The sequence below is a fragment of the Pyxicephalus adspersus genome, chromosome 2 (assembly GCF_032062135.1).
Source record: "Pyxicephalus adspersus chromosome 2, UCB_Pads_2.0, whole genome shotgun sequence".
Lineage (NCBI taxonomy): Eukaryota > Metazoa > Chordata > Amphibia > Anura > Pyxicephalidae > Pyxicephalus > Pyxicephalus adspersus.
The window spans coordinates 54942092-54962207 of record NC_092859.1 but is presented as its reverse complement, the minus strand read 5'-3'; the positions used below and the strand labels follow the sequence as shown (position 1 = coordinate 54962207).

General features: G+C 36.1%; 1 protein-coding gene across 1 annotated transcript in view; it reads left to right on the top strand.

Annotated features, from left to right (window-relative positions):
* The window catches only part of TENM2 (teneurin transmembrane protein 2), a 1565317-nt gene extending 1545664 nt beyond the window's left edge, over window positions 1–19653 (top strand). Inside the window, exons 28-31 of the mRNA XM_072398985.1 lie at window positions 8626–8922; window positions 10574–12188; window positions 14769–14899; window positions 17888–19653. Of these exons, the coding sequence (XP_072255086.1) occupies window positions 8626–8922; window positions 10574–12188; window positions 14769–14899; window positions 17888–18649 (2805 nt within the window). The 3' untranslated portion in view covers window positions 18650–19653. The remainder of the gene's footprint in view (window positions 1–8625; window positions 8923–10573; window positions 12189–14768; window positions 14900–17887) is intronic.
* The last annotated feature ends 463 nt before the right edge of the window (window positions 19654–20116 follow it).

The window sequence follows — 20116 nt, the reverse complement described above, 5'->3', positions numbered from 1 at the left end:
GGAGAAGGCAGACAACGAGTCTGCTTTTCGCTTACTTCCTGTGCATCTAGAGAGCCTTCATTTGTTAGGATGCATGTGGGAGTTCTACTTTGTGGACTGGTGCCACCCATGGGGTGCTCCATATCCTGCACACGGTACTTAGGTACACAAATGTAGCACCTTTTTGGAGTAGGTGGTTAGAACAGTGGCTGGGGTGGAATCTGTCTTTCATTATTTGGATGAGTTCCTCTTCATTGGGCCGCATGTGGTGCAGCGTTTTGGGTTGTCGTTAGCGAGGGACAGGACAGAGGGGCTGGCCAAGTCACTGGTTTTCTTGGATATCGAGTTGGATACGGTGGCAATGGAGAGCCAGCTGACGTAGGACAAGTTGTTGTACATCAGGTGGAGGTTAGGGAGGCCTGTAGGAAGAAGATGATTAGGTTGCAGGAGCTACAATAGGTACCTGGAAAACTGAATTTTGCTTGTAGAGGGATGCAGATGGGCAGAGTGCCATCCCATGTCATCAAGCTGGGAAATAAAAGAGAACTTGGAGCTCTGGCAGATATTTTTGGAGACCTTCAATGGTTGAGAACTGTAGTTGGAGGGGCCAGAGAATAGTGTGGATCTGAATCTGTTCACGGATGGGGTGGGGGCTGGGGGTTTTGGAGTGTACTTTGGGGGTAGGTGGTGCGTGGGGTCTTGGCCCAGGAAGTGAGAGGAGGAAGGGCTACTGCAGAACCTATTGATGCTGGAATTGTTTCCGATTGTCCTTGGCAGTGGATTTGGTGAGCCGGAATTGTCCAACAAGAAGGTGAGATTTCAATGTGAAAGTCTAGGAGTGGTGCAGGCCATCAAAAGGTTGACTGTGTCCTTTAATCTTTATTTAATCTTGCATTGTCTCCAGTTCGACATGTATATTTTTGCTAGACACATTCCAGGTTTGTACGTTATTCCCAATGTACTATCTCGTTTTCAGTGGGACAAGTTTTGTGTGCAGGCACCGAAAGCAGGGCAGCTCAGTTGCCCCTGTCCAGACAGGCTGTGGCAGATTGTGTTGGGCTCTTCAAGGGCATCTACACAAAGGTTTGGCAGGAGTGGGGGCGATTTATGTGTAGAGGTAGAAGGGGTACAAGCTGTGAAGGACTGTGAAGGGTGCTTAGTTTTGTATTGGTTGACCTGTTCTGTATTGGAAATTTAAAAAAAGGGGTGTTGGGTGCGTCCTTGAATAGGAAGTTGGCAGAGCTGGCCTCCTGGTTTAAGCTGTAGGGTTTGAGAGATTGGACCAAAGATTTTGTTGTCAGGCAGGTGCTAAAAGGTTACAGGTAGGATTAGAGGGTAGGGGACGCACCAGGTTGATTTGGCTCTTGGAATCTTGGATCTTGAATCTTTGATCTTGGAAAAGTTGATCTGGCTTTGGAGCTGATGTGTGTGCAGGGCTATGAGAGGGAATTTTTTTGGAGGTTGTGAGTTAGTGAGTCAGGAGGTCCAAGATGAATCAGATGGCTTGTAGTTTTCAGGTGGAACTGTTTAGGGTGAGGTAGGGGAGCTCATGAGGCTGTGCCGCGTGGGGAGGGACCCCTGTTGAGGCACGCAGATGGGTCGTGATTGTCAAGGTTTTATTTCGTTTCTGTTTTTAGAAGGAGTTTGAAGGATGAAGGAGAGGATTCCAAAAGGTACTTTTCCTATTCATTTAGGATCCACGAAGCCATGGAAACTGTGAGATGGGGATTGGTGGATGCAAATATTAGGAGTTGGGAATCAAGGAGATTTTGTTTTTTCAGTCCTTCTTTGACAGAATGGTGCAAGGGTTGCATTTTGTGTTTCATCGGTGGACAGGCATGTCATATGTGGATGGCCGGACACTCCTTCATATGGTGGTGTGTAAGACAGGCAGAAGTGAGGCCTGATGGACGTCAACTAGGATTGTTGAAGGACGAGGTGATTGCACAATGGATTGGAATTCCAGGCATTCTTTGGGGTAGGGTGATACCAGAGATACGGCGTTTTCTCAGTCTATGCAGTATTTGATTAGGGACATGAAGATTGACTTTCCACTTTGAGGGTGGAGTTTCTCCAATATAGTGGTGGTCTGGTCGGATATTGTGGGCAGGACCTGTTTGGGTGGGGCCAGGTTAGTGGAGAGGCTCAATGAGCTGAGAATCAAAGTTAATAAGGAGGTGGGTCATTTTGTGACTCAGGATGGGGGTATTGTGGCATGCCATCGGGAGCTGAAAGAGGAGACCAGGTGCTATTTACGCAGAGATGGTGTCCTTCTCAATGGAATAGGTAAGGTCTTGTGGTTCCATGGTTTGCAAGTTGGGGTGCAAAGAGCATTACATTTGTGGAGGGCCAATTAGGCGTGAGGTTTCTCGCATGTGCGCTGTAGTGGTTGGGGTCTTGGTCAAGGTTTATTTTTGGTAAGGTGAAGCATTGTGTTGTCCACCTTAAAGCATACCTAAACTCAGAAAATTCACTTTACCTAAAAGGGTAGACAACCCTTTTATGTTAAGTAAAAATTCTAGGCGATTGAGAATGAATTAGAGCACAAAGTCTCCCGGGGTATCAATGTCAGGCATCCCCGAAGGCTCTTGGGTGCTCCTTCCACGCATGCCTGAAATGCAGAAGGAGCCTTTTCGTAGAAAAAAATTTTGCCAATCTCACACATGCGCAGTGAGATCAAGTTTTTTTTTCCAACCTACATCGCCTGATCTCACCTGGGTCGGGTGATGTAAGAAGAAGAAGAGGAAGATGGCAGCGCGCGGGCAGATGCTGGGACGACGCGGGACCCAACAGAAGAGACCTGCCCTGCAGGATTGAAGGTGAGTAAATTTTTTGTTTTAGGCAGTTTTGGCTTTAGTTCCTCTTTAAGTGTGTACAGAATTAAAGGTTGGGTAAAGTTTGGTTGGTTAACGGCGAGGGGCCATTATAGTTATGCTTGCTGGGAGTTATTAAGTTGGTAATTTGCAGACCTTGCCTTTCCAGGACCTGTAGCCTTGTTGGGGTACTAGACCAAAAATGGGTTTGTTATTGTTTACAGAGTTAAATTTTGTATTAGTAATATTGTTCTTTCAGATTTGATGTTGTTAAGAATTGTCATATTTGTTTCTAAATTATATTGTTGTTTTTATATATTATTTAATAATGTATTAAAAAACAAAGGCTGCTTGCATCAATGGAGCAGGAGCGAAAGAGACAATGATGGAGTGGTGTACATATATAGCGTGAGGTTTCCCTTGAATGGGATATTTGCCAAGCCTGAAAATCTAGACAAAAGAGAAAAAAGATGAGCAGAAAGGGTTATGAAGTATATTTCATATGATTTCAAAAAGAACAGTAGTACAGTCGCCAATATACAAGGAGGTTAATCAGAACCTCAATTTCCCAGGTCCAATTGTCAACCAATATAGATAATTCTAGACATAGGTCACCTACTCAATAATGTATTGTCATCATATATGGCAGGACAGCTAAGAGCCAATGCAAAAGAAAAGGAGGGGAGTTGATTTTAAGTTGCAAGCAGCCTGAATACCCTATGCATTTCGCCCATCGTGGGCTTCCTCAGGGGTAGCTGTGCGCTTTTTAATTGCATGCAGTATTTTTCCTAATAGAAGATCTCTCTAAGTAGGTCACTAATGTTGAAAAAGGATAAAGTATCTTAGGTAGCTGCGACTGGAACTCCTATCAATCATCTACTATGCTCTTGGGACCAGATCTCTACTTACCTAAGATAAGTATGGGTAAAGGCAACTCAACATTAGTTTATTCACTTTTAGCGATTGCCTTATTGTTGATTACTCTTCTAAATGGTGTTGGACTGCCATTAAGCTTAGAAGGAAATAGTCCTATAATGTGTCTCAAGATTAAACTGAACATTTAACCTTGCATCTGTATGACTGCCTCACAAGAAATCATTTGGCACTTATTATTAGACATTGTCCATCACTGGAGATACAGTTTCTACACAAAATGCTATATTTATATTAGCATTCTCAATAACTGCCTGCCTCAAGGCTGAATTTGGCTAATTGAAACCCTAGACTGATCCATCTGATTAAAGAAATACTGTGATCACAGTTCTTTTGAAAAAAAAAATTCTTGGCCTTTTGATCTCTGCAAACAAAACGCTGTAAGGAAGAGATAACAATTCAATATGTGAGAAGTAGTCTACAGCACCATCTGTTGGCTAAAAAAATCTAAATAATAATATGCAATATTGTATATTTACCTTACTTTAAAAAGTATGAAAAATGTTAAAATCCTAACCATACGTCTTAACCATAATGAATAGAGACAAAAAATATGCAAAACCAATATACACTCTGTTGAAAAGATAAAAAATAGATCAAAACTACTTATTAGATAACTAAGGGATTTTAGCAAAAGAGAATAGATTTTGGACTTTGCAGTTGATTACTTGCAATAATTTATTAGTTTCCCTCAGAGCCCAGAGTAACAATTTACAATTGCTTAAAAAATGAAGAGCTAACAGAAAAATATTGACACCGATTATTAAAACATAATTAGAAGTACTTGTGATAATTAACCAGTCAAATGTACAACTCTTCCAAGTATAACCTTGCCACAGGGTAAATTTATTTGTGTCATCTTTATGCAAACAGAAACATTTCTTTATCTAAAAGGACTTCAAAATGTAATTCTTTAGTGTTAATTCCCTTTAGAAAAATTACGTCTCTGTTTAACTCTTTTAAATGAAAATCACTTTGAGATAAAATGAGTGGTCTGAATATTAAATTTAAAATACGATATAAATGGGTTACCCTGCAAGCACTACACAAACATATAATTTCAAAGGATTTTCTGTATATTATTGCACATAAAAAAACACAGGCAATGAATGGCATATTTTATTACTAAGACATCTCAAATTTTCTGTTATTGTGATACTCACAAAAAAACTGTTAGCCTAGGAGTTATGACTTAAAGCAAAAACCTACTTCAAAGTGCATTGGGCTGTGGTGGATTCAGATTATAATGACATTTTCTCCAGTTTTCATTCCAGGTCAAAACATCCATGAAGATTTTGAAAGACTCAGTACCCTGCGATTAACCTCTTATTGGCAGGCATCTCATTTGAGCTACATTGGTTTCAAAGTACTGTAAATAAGATTTGTCAACAACAAGTTATTCTCAGGATACTGAGCAATTAAAAACAATTTAGTAGTTTACATTTTTCACAGTACTGAAAAAGAATATTTTTTTATACATATTTGTTCTGTTTTGATGTGTGTAGTTTCCATGACAATCTCAGTGAATGTTTTGGGCCCTCCACTAAATGTTTTAAGCAACATTGATACAATGAATAAAAAAGCAAAAAAACAAAAAATAAAAAAAGCATTAGTAAAACGGTTCTAGTCCTGATGGAGTATCATATAAAGATAACAGACATGTGGCAAGAGTCTAATAAATCTATTAAAAACTGACTGTTTCACTGTCAATTAATGACTCCTTTTCCAGAAAAAGGAATAGTGCTAAAAATAAAGAGATGTGCATTTTATGTGGAGTAATGACTTTCTAATTCAAGAGATAATTCATAATACATTGTTGCTGTGGATTTCCCATGTATTTTATATGGATGAATATATTATTACTTTCATTGGTTTCTGACTGTCTAATTTCTGTGCCAAACATTTTGCCATTAAAACAATAGGCGTACACATGTATTAGAAAGTTAGGGTTTATCTAAAATGGAAACTTTATTTTTTTTATTTTTTTTGGATAGAGTTGTGAGAAATTAAATCTTGTAAGTGTGTTGGTCTGTATACCCACTAGATTCATTCTTTATAATTTTGATTTCCTACCAGAACAAGAATAATGGAAATCTTGATCTAACAACTATGTTAAAAGGGTTTTTCCTTTTAAATTAGTTTTTACCTTTCTCTACATCTAAATGCTTTAAATATATTGACTTTAGGTATACTTTAAATCATGATTTTAAGGTTTACTGTTGCCAGTATGCAACCCAAGAGGTGAAAATTGAGTTAAATTTGTGCTTTTCTGCTTTCACTGGACGATGGCAGAAGCCATTCATTTACCAGCGTGAGTTTTACTGTGGGGTAAATTGTGAGCAACTAGTAGTCTTGGATTCTATGTGGTAGAAGAGGGATGCAAGCAACAAATGGGTTGCTTTACAAAACATTGAAAAAAGAAAATAAGAAAAGTTCTTGTCAAGAGTTTTGCCAAGGTCTTGCCAAGGTTTTCTCTTTAGTTTCTTGAAAAAAGAAAAAAAAAAAAAATATATATATATATATATTTATATATATATTAATGTGAAATGTATTTTGCTTCTATGGGCTGCAGCTCTATTGTTGTAAATTTTAAGCTATTCTCTCATTAAAAAATGCCACAATATGGGGGTTTTATTAGTGCATATAATATAATTAATTGCTATATTCAAAGACATGGCAAACTCCAGCCATTGCTAAGGTTTTAATGAACCTTGTAATGTAATAGTGGGCTTTTTAAATATGTTAATAATAACAGCATATTCAATTTTGTTCATACCATGCCCCCATAGGTGTTTGATTTTTGGTGACTGTAGTTTTGAAGTTTAAAAACAGTAATATCCAAATTCTATAGCAATAATATGCTTTGTGGAAATAGGACACTTTTGAAGGTTTCCTATAAAATTATTATGACAAGATTATGCACTGGAGTATCTTCTTTCTTTTACATATCAAAATCAAACCATAATATGAACAACACATTTCTCTTGATGATCTTGAATGATCTACATGTATTGGAAGCTTTATTTATAACATGGAACTGTTATAGGAAGCTTTATTTAAATGTGTCAATGGAAGGACAATTCCAAGACACAAAAAATCAATGTTACATTTTATTGCAAAGTGGTAGGTAGTATCAAAATATAAAAGCTTAATGTATGATCTTTGTCTAGTACTGAAGGTAAGAACAGATTATCTTTTGATGTTTTGATTTAAGAATGTCACTGCAGACTGTATAACATTGAAATTTTGTGTGGGAGTGCAGACAGGAATATTCAGTTTCATAAAAAATTGCTGCACAACACATTTTTAGCATTTCAACCATTTATAAAAAAAAGTAGATTGCTAAAAGTAAAAGTTGGCAGATTTGAGGAAACCCTTTTATTTTTTATGTTTATTTAAACCAAAAACTGCATATATTACAGTATATCAGGCCTTATTTGTGGGGATTTTATTAGTTTGTTTCAGTCTTTTTTTTTCTTTATTATCATCTAGCAATCCTGACAGTAACTTAATGCAGTAAGTAATAAAGCCACCCCAATTAAAAAAAATAGTAGGCTGTGATGTTAAAGTTTCGTATTATTTAATTTGTGGTTAAACTTGATGGACTTTTGTCTTGTTTCAACCTGACCTACTATGTAACTATGTAACATTTTAGGTATAAAATGGTAACATTTAAAAATTTAAATATAAAATGTTATTGAATGCCATTGTATGTGTACTAAATATTTAAAATTCCTCGCTCATTCTCCAACCTACATTGTCTCTTCTGACTTCTGGCCATTCTGCCCACTTGGCATTGGAACTGTTTGTTCTGTTTCTGCCCAACTTAATGCAAACTCATTTATTTCTACTCTGTCCATGCCTACTTTGCAAATGTGGTGTTGGACAGAATGAAAAACAAGGGAACAAATCATTGTGTTCAGAAATTTCAGCCAATTTACTTTTTCAGCACTTTCTACTCTACTTGGTCTACATCACCATCTGCCTACTCTATCCATAATATACTATACATGGTGTCCAAACCACCTTTCTTTCAAATGTGTCCAAACCACCTTTCAAATGTTTTAAAACCTGGGCCAAATCCATTCCAGGTTTGCTGGATCACCCAGCTTCACCAATGAAAGTGTATTCTCTCCAGCCTTGGAGATCTTTAATAATCAGGCCCAAAGCATTAGCTTAGAAATGGCAATCTGTTAATTACATACACTGGAACTAAGTTGTGATGGGTGGATTACTGTTTACCTGTTTTTAGGGATTTGTCCCTTGCCTGTGCCAAGGCAAAAAATTCACTTTATAGTTTAAGAAGCGATGGATATAATGGATAGGTGGCAAAAAATGCATATCAAAGTATGCAACATAACATGCAACATATGGTCAACATAACTCTTCCTCTTAAGATCATTAGCATGTCACCCATATTGAACTTAGCAAATTGGAATTATTTAACCAGTATGAATTAAAAAAAATAAAACTTTATTCTCCAAGGTATATGTTTTAAGATTACAATGTCATTTATTAATTGCTTTGACCTCATAAAGAAGAATATTGTATAAACTAGTATAGTTCACAAGTGATAACGGTATAAGGGTTTTTCTATAGTAACATAGATCTCAGAAAATCAGAAAATACCTTTAATACAGATATTGTCACTTCAACTTCTATTTTGTCATTTTTGAACCCTTTTATGCTGACTGAAAATTGTTTTATTATATTTTATTATTTATTTATACAAGATACTAGGTTTTTTGTTTCAAAATCTCTGTTCAAATAGCAAAGAAAAGGTAAATCTGGTCTTGTTTCTTGGATATGAGAACCTTATTAAAAATATATAGGTATTAAATGGTGTTTAAAACAGAAGTATTTTTTCTTAAACTCTGTATTACCTGCTAATTTCTCACAGGTCCACGGGAGGAATTTACTATCCATAGATTTTGACAGGAATTCACATACTGAAAAAATATATGATGATCACCGAAAGTTCACCCTCCGCATAGTCTATGATCAACTAGGACGACCACTTCTCTGGCTTCCAAGCAGTGGACTAGCTCCTGTCAATGTTTCCTATTTCTACAATGGGCGCTTGTCTGGACTTCAGCGTGGAGCTATGAGTGAACGAACTGAGATGGACAAGCAGGGCAGAATCGTTTCTCGATCATTTGCTGATGGAAAAACATGGAGCTACACCTATCTTGAAAAGGTATTTGTGACAGAAGTGATGATGAAGAAATGATAATTTAAGGGATTAGAATAAAAGATTCTTTTCATGTTGCAAAAAATCAATTTGTTTTCCATTTACTTACGCATGCTTGGATATTCTTTGTAAATTTTTACCATTTTTTTTTTGTAAATGGTAAATAATGTACTGCAATCTATTTAGGACAATATACTATTAATGTAGATAGCATCATCTCTAAGTAAAATTATAAAAAGTGTATAAAAGTCTTTAAAAGTGTTTATTGGTTATTATTTCTTTTGATCTGTTTGGGTCATTTGGATGTTCATATTTGTTGTATTGTAGTGTAATGCTATGTTTTATTTATTTATGTATTTATTTTAAATCCTTCTGGTGACCCTTTAGACTGGATTTATTGCTTCAAGATTGAAAACATTTTCCAACTGATAAACTGTTTTTAAGAAATCCATTCAAGGTTTGCTACATAACTCAGTTACTAAAGTACACAGCTGGGTTCGCTCCTGTGTGTTTTTTTTTTTTTGTGTGTAATGCAATATTTACACATGAAATTGCTTATAACAATAGTCCTTCCTGTGTGCTTTTCTTAGATTTCAGTTTGCCAGAACGCCTGTATATTCCATATTTACTGTTTGCAATGGACCTAAACTTATATTACATATAAAATTAGTTTAGCATTGTGTATGGAGCCATATTACAACCCTTTTAAATTAGAAACAGTAAAGTAAATGATTTTTAATGCGTGTTCAAGTTAGAAAGAATATCTTAGAACATTCTTCTAAATTTTTTTTTAGGAATAGGAAAGGTTACGAAAATATATTCTAGCATATGATTTTTTTCGTGACAAAATATTTGTTTTGCAGAAATATATTTTAAACAGTTTTATAAATAACTATGTCTATAGGTTTTTTTTTCTCTTGGATATGTTTATTTCCCTAGTGGTTGAACTTTTTTTAACCTAACTATGAAACTATAAATGTATCTGCCATGAACATATGATACAATTTTAAAGTTTGCAAACATGTGTCTGTATTTTAGAAATATAAAATTCAAATGAAATACAATTTGAAGAGATGACTGTCATAAAATTTTATATAGTGACTTTTGTGCATTCTAGTAATAAAATGAGACTCTTTACCATGAACGTTTACAGTTCAGAGTGGTATTTCCTAGTGTATATTTCTGGAATAGCTCTTAAAAATGCAGTCATTAAATTAAAACAAAAACTGTTTCAGGTATAAGGTGCATCTAGGACACATATCTACAACAGCCTTCTAAAAACCACTTTTCTCAGCTGAATTCCCACCAGTTCTGGCAGGCAAGGCTCCATAACTTTAGAGTGGCGCCAAGGCTTGCACTAAACCACAAGCCACACACATTCCCACAACTCTGATGTTCAGCCAATACAAATATGCAGAAGGCAGAAAGGGCAAGCTATGGTGAGGAGATCCTGATTATTTGTCTGTAGAAATGCCCCAGGATTTTACCACGAAAGCATTTGCAGACATTTTGTTTTTGTATTTTTAAAGTTTATTATTTTTTATATGATTTAGCCATGTTTTGCTACCTAATAACTAATTAAATTTATACACTAATAAAAACATTATAGTTTTAATCTTAAATAATGCAATGTATGGTGTTTTTTTTGTTCTTGCAGTCAATGGTGCTTCTTCTTCAAAGTCAACGGCAATATATCTTTGAGTACGATTCATCAGACCGTCTATATTCTGTGACCATGCCTAGCGTTGCTCGGCATAGCATGTCAACTCACACATCAATTGGATACATCAGAAACATTTACAATCCTCCAGAAAGCAATGCATCAATCATTTTTGACTATAGTGAAGATGGCAGACTTTTAAAAACATCATTTCTTGGTAGTGGTCGACAAGTATTCTATAAGTATGGGAAACTTTCCAAGTTATCAGAGATTGTTTATGACAGCACAGCAGTCACCTTTGGCTATGATGAAACAACAGGTGTTTTGAAAATGGTGAATCTTCAAAGTGGTGGTTTTTCATGTACAATCCGCTATAGGAAAATTGGACCTTTAGTGGACAAACAAATCTACAGGTTTTCTGAAGAAGGCATGGTAAATGCTAGATTTGATTACACTTATCATGATAATAGTTTTAGAGTTGCTAGCCTTAAGCCTATAATAAGTGAAACTCCATTGCCTGTAGAATTATACCGTTATGACGACATTTCTGGGAAAATTGAACATTTTGGAAAATTTGGAGTCATTTACTATGATGTTAATCAGATAATAACTACAGCTGTAATGACACTAACAAAACATTTTGATACTCATGGACGAATAAAGGAAGTTCAATATGAAATATTCAGATCATTGATGTATTGGATGACAGTGCAATATGATAGCATGGGCCGAGTTATTAAAAGAGAGCTGAAACTTGGTTCCTATGCCAACACAACAAAGTATACCTATGAATATGATGGGGATGGTCAGCTGTTAACTGTTGCTGTCAATGACAGGCAAACATGGCGTTATAACTATGACCTTAATGGAAATCTATATTTATTGACTCCTGGGAATGGCATACGTCTCCTGCCTTTAAGATATGACCTCAGAGACAGAATAACACGTTTGGGGGATATGCAATACAAAATTGATGATGATGGATTCTTAAGCCAAAGAGGTTCAGATGTTTTTGATTATAACTCAAAGGGCCTTCTCACTAGGGCATACAACAAGGTCCTTGGGTGGAATGTACAATATCGATATGATGGACTAGGCAGAAGAGCTTCATGCAAAACTAACCTAGGACTTCATCTTCAGTTTTTCTATGCTGATTTACACAACCCAACACGGGTTACCCATGTTTATAATCACTCAAATTCAGAAATAACTTCTTTGTATTATGACTTGCAAGGCCATCTTTTTGCTATGGAAAGCAGTAGTGGAGAGGAATATTACATTGCCTCTGACAATATAGGCACACCACTGGCTGCGTTCAGCATCAACGGGGTGATGATCAAGCAATTGCAGTATACACCTTATGGTGAAGTTTACTTTGATTCAAACCCAAATTTCCAGCTTGTTATTGGGTTTCATGGAGGACTATACGATCCACTAACAAAGCTGGTACATTTTGCACAGAGAGATTACGATGTGTTGGCTGGACGCTGGATATCTCCGGATTATACAATGTGGAGTAAAATAGGGCAAGATCCTGCTCCTTTCAATTTATACATGTTCAAGAACAACAATCCACTGAGCACTGAAATGGATTTAAAAAACTATGTTACAGGTAAGATATTCCACCTTTTTAGTGTCCACCTTAAAACATTATTGCAACTATATAATCTATTTTGGGTAAGGGCGAAATATTTATTTTATTTTGGATACAGTAGGTAAGGCTACGCACACACCTTCAATAATTGCCATTGGAAAGGATCTTTCCTAGGACAAAAGACTAAATGAGTGCATACAGCACCGTTCTGCTCTGATGGGAGATGATGATGAGAGGAATGAGGAGAATGACTGCGCTCCTTCCCCTTTACTTTCTTTACTTTACTTATGTATTACAATCATTAGTGGTTCTGCCGGGACGGATCTGTGAACGACGTCAGATGACCGCTGTTTTCACGGCAGATTCTCGTCCGATATTAGCCATGAGGCGATTATCGGACAAGAATCATCTGACGTGTGTACCTAGCTTTAGAATCGCTGCCAAGATTTTATTATTTCATACCCTCTACTTGCCTGGTTGACCATTGTGATTAAGATAGAAAGCGGAGAGAAAACTGCATGCTAAATACACCTTATGTATGAAACTGTCTTGCAGTATAGTAAGTGTGTGCTTCCGTTTCAGTCAAGTTTGTGGCAGGTAATGACTTTATAAAAAATAATGTGATATCTTCAAACCATGATTTTGGTCACATTACCCTAGCATGAGAGCATAACTCTACAGTAGGTACTTCACAGCCAAGTGGAACTATGTTATTGCTTGTAGAAGAAAGACTTTTTCCCAGTCAGATGTAGCATCAAAATCTGCTATCACAAATCACACTGGGCATTTCTATGAAGGTTCCTATCAAGGCTGAAAAAAAAAGGTGATGTACTAGTTATTGCATTACAAGACTCAGGTCATTATCAGTATTGAGTTGTCCTTCAGTAATAACTCTTGGCTGAGCATCCTGCAACAAAAGCAATGTTATAACGCGTATAAGGTCATAGTACAGTGTATTACCAACAAATGACAACTAGTCTTATTGCAAGTTTACCAGCTCATAGCAATGTAGAAAATGTGTCCCCTAAATAACCCATAATTTTTTGATTCCAACCCTTTTTCCAATTCTTGTAGCTTGATGTTGTAGTTCAGCCACTTTTCTCAAGTGAGAATTGACTTGCTTATTTGTGTCCTGTGCACCACAATCGATTCATAACTTTACACATACCTGCTTACTGATGCAGTTGAAAGAAAATGTGGCTTGGAGAGTATTTCCAAATTGCCTTGCAAAATTTTAAAGAGACTGAATATTAGGTTTACTCATCTTTTGTTGGTGTTGGCAGAAAGAGCACTTAAAATGGATGTTGATGTTGGGATTCAAGACTATATTTTGCAAAGTTCTTGACCAGAACCCATCCTCCTTACTACAGTCTGTATGTACTAGAATCTGGTGTGGATATGGGAAAAAAAGAAAACAATTTTGTATATACATTGAATACATTCTGAGTTAACTTGATGAACTTTGTCATTTTTTTTTCAACCCAACTATATGACTAAATATAACATATCTAGATGAATCATTATACAGAGCTTCTTGCTCTGTATAATGCTCTGTATATATGCATGCATGTATTATATATTTACCTTATTACTTTGCTTTCCTAATTGGAAGCAGACTATTTTTCTAGGTTGCAGGAATGCAAAGGTTTTAGGGAAGATGAGATGTTTCAGAATAGAGTTCTGATAAAAATGCAGACTACCCTTTGTTTAGGCCAATATATCATAACATCCAGCATGCAAGACAATACAATAAAAGGGCTAGCCATGGAAAGATTATACATAAAGCCAGGATTTGGATAGAATCCCAAGTAATTTGAAGAATTATTTGATCAAATTTAAAAATTAAATTATTGTATTTATTACTATTGTATGTAATTCCATAAAAACTAGCAAATGCACCTATCTGTGTTTTAAAAGCAATTGTCTAATCTCCTACACACCCACTTCAGAGGGTAGATCTGCACTGGAAACCACTAAGGGGGCTGTCTATCAAACCCCTTGAACTCCACTAACTTAAAATACATTTGACATCAAATTTAAACATTATAGGGATGATTCAGGATTCTTATTTATTCTTTACGCAAGGATTAAAATGATAAAAAGTACAAGTCCTGGGGTTTTAGTGCTAGGAACATGTGCAGGAATTGAGAATTGAAAAAAAAGTACAGGATAGAGGAGAGCAATAATTCGAACAGTGTACAGTTTTCTTTATTTGCTAATCACGGGCTGGGACCAGTACTGAGCCAGTCTGTAGTCCTCAGATAGGTCTAGGGTCCAGCTATGTTATCTGGCAAACAACCTTGGTTTACAGGACTGTCTGAAGATAATAATGATTTATTTAATGAACAATAAAAATCTATGTATGTACTTTTATATTTTTACCCATTATGATGCAGCTCTGAAGGAAGAGATCAGCACATTACCTTATAGTTAAGGACATTGAGATGAATCAATTTATGTCAAGTTAATGTACAATATGCTAAAAATAAAGTATTACATTTGTAACAAAATGTAGAATCATATCAATGCACTCTAAATCAAAAGACATGTATGGTATGTGATTAAAGTAATTATAGACTGATTATGCTTTTTCAATAGATGTGCAAAGCTGGCTGGTGATGTTTGGATTTCAGCTGAGCAACATAATTCCCGGCTTTCCCAGATCCAAATTACACTTTGTCCCACCCTCCTATGAATTGAGAGAGAGTCAAGAATGTGAAAATGGGCAGGTAAGCCTGGCTTTATTTTTTTACACGTGGCTTGGTGTGATATTTTGCATTTCCATCTGAATCGCAAGGCAGGATTTTTTTTATTTTTTTTTTTTATTAATGTTTCTACACACAATGTTCCTTATGCCTGCCTAGATAGTTATGCTAATTGCAGTATCATTAGATCTTTGTGTGCATACCCTTGAGTTGTTTCTTGATTAACAATAGAACTGGGAAGTTTAAAGGTAGATGGCCATCTGTTCCATCTAAAGCATAACAATATAACTTGAGAATATATTTCTTGAAATAAAAACACAGCTTTCAGCTATGGTATTGCATATGTGCGGTATATACACGATTAAACAGTGTATGCTTTTATCAGAGACAAGGAAGACTTATTTGAGGTTGCATAGCACATTTGCTTTATTCTATTTGAAGGACATGCAGTACGTGGCAAAATACGACAGGAAATGGATATGCAAAAAAGCACATTTTCAGTATAGGGTCACGGATTACAATAGTCATATCAAACAACTTCAGGGAACATAGAAAATTAGACCTATATTAAAAATCTAGAATTTGTCTGCCTATCAGGAATTCATTACCAAAATGTTTTATGGTACATCAGTGAGTAACACAATTAAAATATAAAGCAGTAGAGGAGTTTTGCCATGTAACAGCGCCTCTGTTCTTCAAGCGCCCACATGTGCTTGTCAATCAAAAGGACAGCCTACCAGTCCCATTTAGGATTACAGTATCAAAGGGTAATGCCATTAGGGGTGGGGTCTAAGACGAAAAAAGATGCCCAGTTCCTCAGTGCTGCAGAGACAACAAAATGGACCTTGGAAACAGACCAATGCCAAGCTCAGCTTTTGGCACTTAAAGAAATATGTTTGTTTTTTTTGGAGGGGTGGTCATTCCTGTATTTAGTTTTGCCTAGGCCCCCAAACATGCAATTTGTTACATTGTACAAGATGGATTAGAAAGTAGGGGTTTTAGATGACAATAGGTTCAACAGATAATATGAATAACTGTCTACACTTTTGACAAATGAATACTTTCTAGTTTCATATGTGAAATATAGTTAGATTAACAATAGGTGAGATGTCCTTGTGGGGATATATAAGGTAAAGTAGTCTTTAAACCTTGCACATTTTGCACAGCATGCTTCTTTAGGGGGGAAGAGACAGTACCAGCCTTTAAATCCACTATATAAATGAATTGGTAACAATTGAAACTAAAGTGCAAATTGACAGTTACACAAGGAGACGACCTATTTGATGTGTAGTTCCATAATTACCTCACATATACTTTCTGATAGTATATTAAAATACATCTCAAAGTACTAGAAGGGTTCTAGTGTCATCTTTGACAAAAATAACCCATATGGGGTGCCGGGGGGAGGGGGAGAAATGTATTGACATCTAGTATGATTAGAATAGTTGGGGATGGTGCGGATAATCCTGATTTATTAAGGGAAGGATTTGAAATGAATTACATCATTCAGCCCTGTAAAGGTGGTGGCATTAAGTGATATTATCCATTTAGTTGCATATTACCCCCCCCCCCGGGATAAGTGTAAATGCCTGAAAGCCCTTTGGTCCTCCCTATGCAGACATACCTACACTTACACAGAATCATGTTAATGACCTCTGTAGTAGAGCAGTCTATGAAGTGTCTTAATTTGTGTGTAGTGCCATTCAAGTAAACAAATAGTACGGCCCGCTCTGACCAAACAAGCTAACCAACTTAGCTTGTTTCGAATTGCAATTTCTCTTGATCCTGGATAGGGGTGCAGGGTGCATAAAGAATGGCATTTCCTGCTGTGAAGAGTGTGGATGGGAGTGTGTTATCTTCAACAAATTGGAGCCAAAGGTCCAAAAAGTGACAGATCGTGTTCATATTTCATAGTGATTCCGATGCCTATATATCTGGATCTACTGTTCATTTTGGCATTCTCACTGCAGGAAACCACCTCACATTTGCCACATAAGACTGAATTTAAAAATAAAATAGGAAAATGTTGTCAGAATCTGTCTGGTTTTTCCACTTCTTGGGATTGTGGCCTCATCTGGCTAAAAGCTTACTCATAGTAATTGTTTCTAATATCTACCTTCCATTTTTTTTAAAAAAGGTGAAGATATTACACTCTTGAAACCGTGAAATACCTTGCTTTTATTTTGTTAAGCTGTGTCATTTTTCTTTACTGAGCTTGACTGATCCCATAGTCAACATGTTCCTTGCTGAATCAGTTGTAGGGTGTCCATGCAGAGACAAGCCTCCTGTGGTTACCCCAAAGAAAGGGGGTAACTACAAGATACATATAGAATAATAAACATTAGGACTGATATACAAGTTTGTATATTGCACAGATAGTAGATACAAAATATTAAAGCAAATTGATAACCCCCCTCCCCCCATTTATCATTATTCTTACTTTTACTTAGTAGATAGAGGTTACGTAGATTTGCAGTGCAGTTCTGTTTTTACAAGTAGAGTGTACAGCAGTTCTACAATAGGATCACAATAAATTAGATGGTATTTAATTATCTTCCTGGGCACAGATAAATGTACTTTGTTAATTCTATTTTATAGCACATAATTTTCCTATGCACATTTAAGACTTAATACTTCCCCAAAAATCTCTACTTTGGGAACAGTCAACCTTAAAATTACTAGAAAAAAAATGTTGCAGATGATATTGCTCGTGCTTGTTTAATACTTCATATTTAATGCTGTTTTGTACTAATTTCACAGTGGAGTAGCACATGAAATTATGAATGTTTTGTACATATATTTGTAACCCTTTTTTTGACTTAATTCAACTCCTTAGTTTTCTTGAATAATTGGATAACTTTTGTAATTTCATGTGATTTACTTTTGTGTTAAATTAAGGGCAAAATGTAATTAAGCCAGTACTGCATGACCTTCAGAAAGTCTAGTTAGAATGGTTCACCGCTCTACATTTTAGCTTTCTACAGCAAATTCATTCATTTTTCTGTCTTCTAGCTAATTACAGGTGTTCAACAGACCACTGAAAGACACAATCAAGCATTTATGGCACTGGAGGGTCAGACTATAGTGAAGCGGCTGCACGCAAACATTAGAGAGAAGCTGGGACACTGGTTTGCCACTACTGGTCCTATTATTGGAAAAGGTATAATGTTTGCAATCAAGGAAGGCAAAGTGACAACAGGAATGTCCAGCATTGCCAGCGAAGACAGTCGAAAAATTGCTTTGGTGCTTAATGCAGCCCATTATCTGGAGAAAATGTACTATAACATAGAAGGAAAGGACACACATTACTTTGTCAAAATTGGATCCTCTGACAATGATCTAGTCACCCTGGGTTTGACAACAGGTCGCAAAACACTAGACAGTGGAGTAAATGTTACGGTTTCACAGCCAACTCTGCTGATAAATGGAAGGACTCGCAGGTTTACAAACATTGAATTACAACATTCATCACTTATTTTAAATATAAGATATGGATTAACTGCTGACACCCTAGATGAAGAAAAAGCAAGAGTTCTAGATCAAGCACGCCAGCGAGCAATGAGTGCAGCTTGGGCCAAAGAACAACAAAAAGCAAGAGATGGCAAAGAAGGCAGTCGCTTATGGACTGAGGGAGAAAAACAACAACTTTTAAGCACTGGAAGAGTTCAAGGATATGAGGGATACTATGTCCTTCCTGTGGAGCAGTACCCAGAGCTTGCAGACAGTAGCAGTAACATCCAGTTCTTAAGACAGAATGAAATGGGAAAGAGGTAACAAATTAATCTGCTGTCATCCATTGCTGGATGAATCAGTAGTAACAACTGTTATCTCCTCTCCTAAGGAGATGAAGACCTAAATGGGGCACTAGGCTGAAATGTTTGAGACATGTTAAGTGGCAAGCTCACATTTTTTGAGTTAACTGCTGCTGAAAAAAAAGGACTTTAAGCCTGATCTAAAATAAAATTCAACTAAAAACAAAAGTACCCCTTTGATATTACCCACTTCTTCTGGGTCACTGTTAAAATAATTATGGTTCTGATTACCTCACTTTGACATGTGAGAAAAGTTTAGAAGAATTCAAAATGGCCACCTTTACAAGACCTTTTGCTGAACAATACACAGACTGCTTCTTTGATAAGTATTCTGACATTTTGATTTAGGAATGCTTATTGCATTGCTTAGAGACTTTGGATTTGTAGAAATAAAACTAAAACAAAGAGCAAAGGATAGACTTTGATAGGAAAACATTGACTTTACTTGCACTCCTATCCTAAAATGCTCCGTTACTTAATTTATCATGAAGTGGGTAGAGTGTGATGTGTGAGTCAAAATGGAGGCTTTCACTACAGTTAAATTCATCCTCTTGTTTGTATTTGAGAAATCCATTGTGGACAATACAGTATACACAGTTACAGGGTGTAGTCTGTTTAGAATCAGTAGTTTGTTGGTATCAATTTCAGTAGAGATGTGGGCATTGTGACACTACCGCAAATGGGCACCACTTCTGATCACCCTGTTCATATAAGAAGGCCAGATGGCACAATCACTGTTTCAGATTAAAACTAGAAATGTGTTTGTTTGGTCAAAACAATAAACTGAGACAATCACCTTACAGTCACCACAAAAATGAACTTTGTTTTTTGTAATATACATGTATGAACTGTTCATTGAGTTTTTATATTTTAATTTGCTGCTAAATTAAGATTAGAAACAGGCAAAGATAATTTATGGCAAAGTGTTTAAATTGTTTATACATAAATAAAGTCTCTAAAACTGTGGACACTGTGCACATTCATCTATGGCACCATGTGGTATCTATTAGAAAGATTTTTTCATGCGTTAAGGGATATAAAATCAAAAAACAAAATATATATAGTTCAACTTGCAAGTCCCTAGATGTCCTACTTTTAATTTTTTTTTATTTTTACCTAGTGATCCTGCTAAAATTACAGTACAGTAAAGGAGGTGTATCTATAAAGAGGCAGCTATATTACCCTAGCTAGATAGGCAATTTACATTGTTTAGGTTTTTTAGTTTGTTACATAGTAAGTTATGAGCATACAGGACTTCTCTGGATAAACAGTTCCACTTAGCTTAGTAAATTACTTTAAAAAAGTAAAACATTGACTTGTTTATTTACATTTACTTTGCTTAGAATAGGCACTTGGATGCAAAGTAAGTTAAAAAGTAGGATGTTTTCTCACACATAGTAGATTAAAGTCAGCACAAATTCACCTTATT